Source organism: Fonticula alba (genome assembly GCF_000388065.1).
Source record: "Fonticula alba strain ATCC 38817 unplaced genomic scaffold supercont2.4, whole genome shotgun sequence".
In the NCBI taxonomy this organism is placed as follows: Eukaryota; order Rotosphaerida; family Fonticulaceae; genus Fonticula; species Fonticula alba.
Genome location: NW_009242974.1, coordinates 426610 through 428515, shown reverse-complemented (window position 1 = coordinate 428515; position 1906 = coordinate 426610). Strand labels below are relative to the sequence as shown.

General features: G+C 65.6%; 2 protein-coding genes across 2 annotated transcripts in view; both read right to left on the bottom strand.

The window, feature by feature from the left end:
• Positions 1-1096, bottom strand: part of H696_02640 (hypothetical protein) — a 3638-nt gene extending 2542 nt beyond the window's left edge. The window contains exon 1 of the mRNA XM_009496552.1: positions 168-1096. Coding sequence (XP_009494827.1) covers positions 174-863 — 690 coding nt within the window. The 5' untranslated portion in view covers positions 864-1096 and the 3' untranslated portion in view covers positions 168-173. The remainder of the gene's footprint in view (positions 1-167) is intronic.
• A 15-nt stretch (positions 1097-1111) lies between these two features.
• Positions 1112-1855, bottom strand: H696_02639 (UDPglucose 6-dehydrogenase; the record flags this gene model as incomplete). The annotated part of the gene is made up of 1 exon (XM_009496551.1): positions 1112-1855. One exon carries the CDS (start codon positions 1853-1855, stop codon positions 1112-1114), a length of 744 nt encoding a protein of 247 aa, XP_009494826.1.
• Between the last annotated feature and the right edge of the window lie 51 nt (positions 1856-1906).

The window sequence follows — 1906 nt, the reverse complement described above, 5'->3', positions numbered from 1 at the left end:
TCTCGTATTGCGCGCATGCGCGCGGGCACGTCCGTGGCGCTTCTCCCCAACTCACGGGGAGAGGAGGCCTCCGCCCTCTGCCCAAATGCGGGTACCTTCTTGCCGACACGCTCTTTCACACATGGGCATCGCCGCGCTCCCCCCTCCCGGGGGTGGGGGGGGTCTGCCTCTCGTCACATGTCTGTCCCTCGGGTCGCTCTTCTCATCTGTGGCGCAGCCTTAGCTCTTGTTTTTTCTTGTTCTTTTTTTTTTTTGCAAGAGGCTGGCCGCCATGGCGCGCGTGCATGGCAAAGGTGTCTTAAAACCCCGGGCCATGCGCGCGCCCCTCCTTGAGGGCGCACACGCAGTCGATCCGAAGACCATGCGCAGCACGCAGCAAGGAGGACACACGCACGCACGCACCCGGGGCCACAGACAGACAGATGCACATACACACACACACACATGGAGAGGCGGAGGGGTGGAGACAAAGTGACGCGAGGAGGAGGGCGCACGGCGCGCGGCAAATGTGGAGAGGCGAAGGGAGATACGCGCCGGAGGGAGCGCGAGGGGCGCGCGGCGAGGGGGGAAGTGCCAAATGAGCGCACACGAAGATTGGGACACGCGCAAACCGAGATACAAACGAAAAGGAGGGGGGGAGGGAGGCGTGGGCGCACGCACGAGACACGCAGGGGGCGGCGCGGGAACGAGCGCAGGTGCAGCCGGGGGGTGGGAAGGGGAAAGGCGGGCAGATGCGCGAAGTAGCCGGGCAGGGGAGTGCACAGCCAGCGATGCATCCCACCACACAGTGCACACATCGGCCACATCCGGTGACGCCTCGCCGCCGCCCATTCACCGGCCACACACCACACAGGGGAGCGCATCAGGAGAGGGGGGGGGGGCGAAAGAGAGAGAGAGAGAGGAACGGGTGGGCATGCCCATGCCCCGCCCTTGCCTCCTCTACTAGACTGTCGCCCTTCTCTCGGCCTGACGCGTGGCACTGTGATTCTCGGTTCCGTGCCCGGCGGGGTCCCCCTGCAGCCCTAGCCGCAGCCTCCTTCTCTGACTCGCCTCGCTCACTCTCTCTCTCTCTCGCGCACGCACGCACGCACGCACGCACGCACATGGCCACTCAGAAGACCAGGTTCTCGGCGTCGGTGCTGACGACCTTGCCGATGGCCAGGACCTTGAAGCCGATGTCGCGCAGGGTGGCGTGGTTGAGGACGAGGCGGCCGTCGAAGAGGACCGCCGGCTTGCGCATGGACGCATAGATGCGGTTGTAGTCCAGCTGGGTGAACTCGTCCCACTCGGTGATGATAACCACGGCGTCGGCCCCGGCCGCGGCGGAGTAGGCATCCTCATGGGCGGAGAAGCCCTCGGCGATGCTCTCGCTGCTGTGCCCGGCCTGGGTCAGGTCGTAGATCATCTGCTTGGTGCTGACCTTCGGGTCGTAGACGGCCACCTCGGCGCCCTCGTGCAGCAGGGCGCTGCACACATCGATGGCCGGGGTCTCGCGGGTGTCGCCGGTGTCCTTCTTGAAGGCGAACCCGAAGACGGCGATGCGCTTGCCGGACACCGTGTTGAAGAGCGACTGCAGCAGGCGCCCGACGAAGCGCCGCTTCTGATAGTCATTCATGATGATCACCTGGCGCCAGTAGTTGGCCACCTCCGGCAGGTGCAGCGACTCGCACAGGTACACCAGGTTGAGGATGTCCTTCTGGAAGCAGGACCCCCCGAAGCCGACCGAGGCCTTGAGGAACTTGGCCCCGATGCGGGTGTCGGTCCCGACGGCGAAGGCCACCTCGTCGACGTCGGCCCCGGTGGCCTCGCAAAGGGCCGACAGGGCGTTGACGCTGGAAATGCGCTGGGCGAGCATGGCGTTGGCGGCCTGTGTGTGTGTGTGTGTGTGTGTGTGTGTGGTCATGGT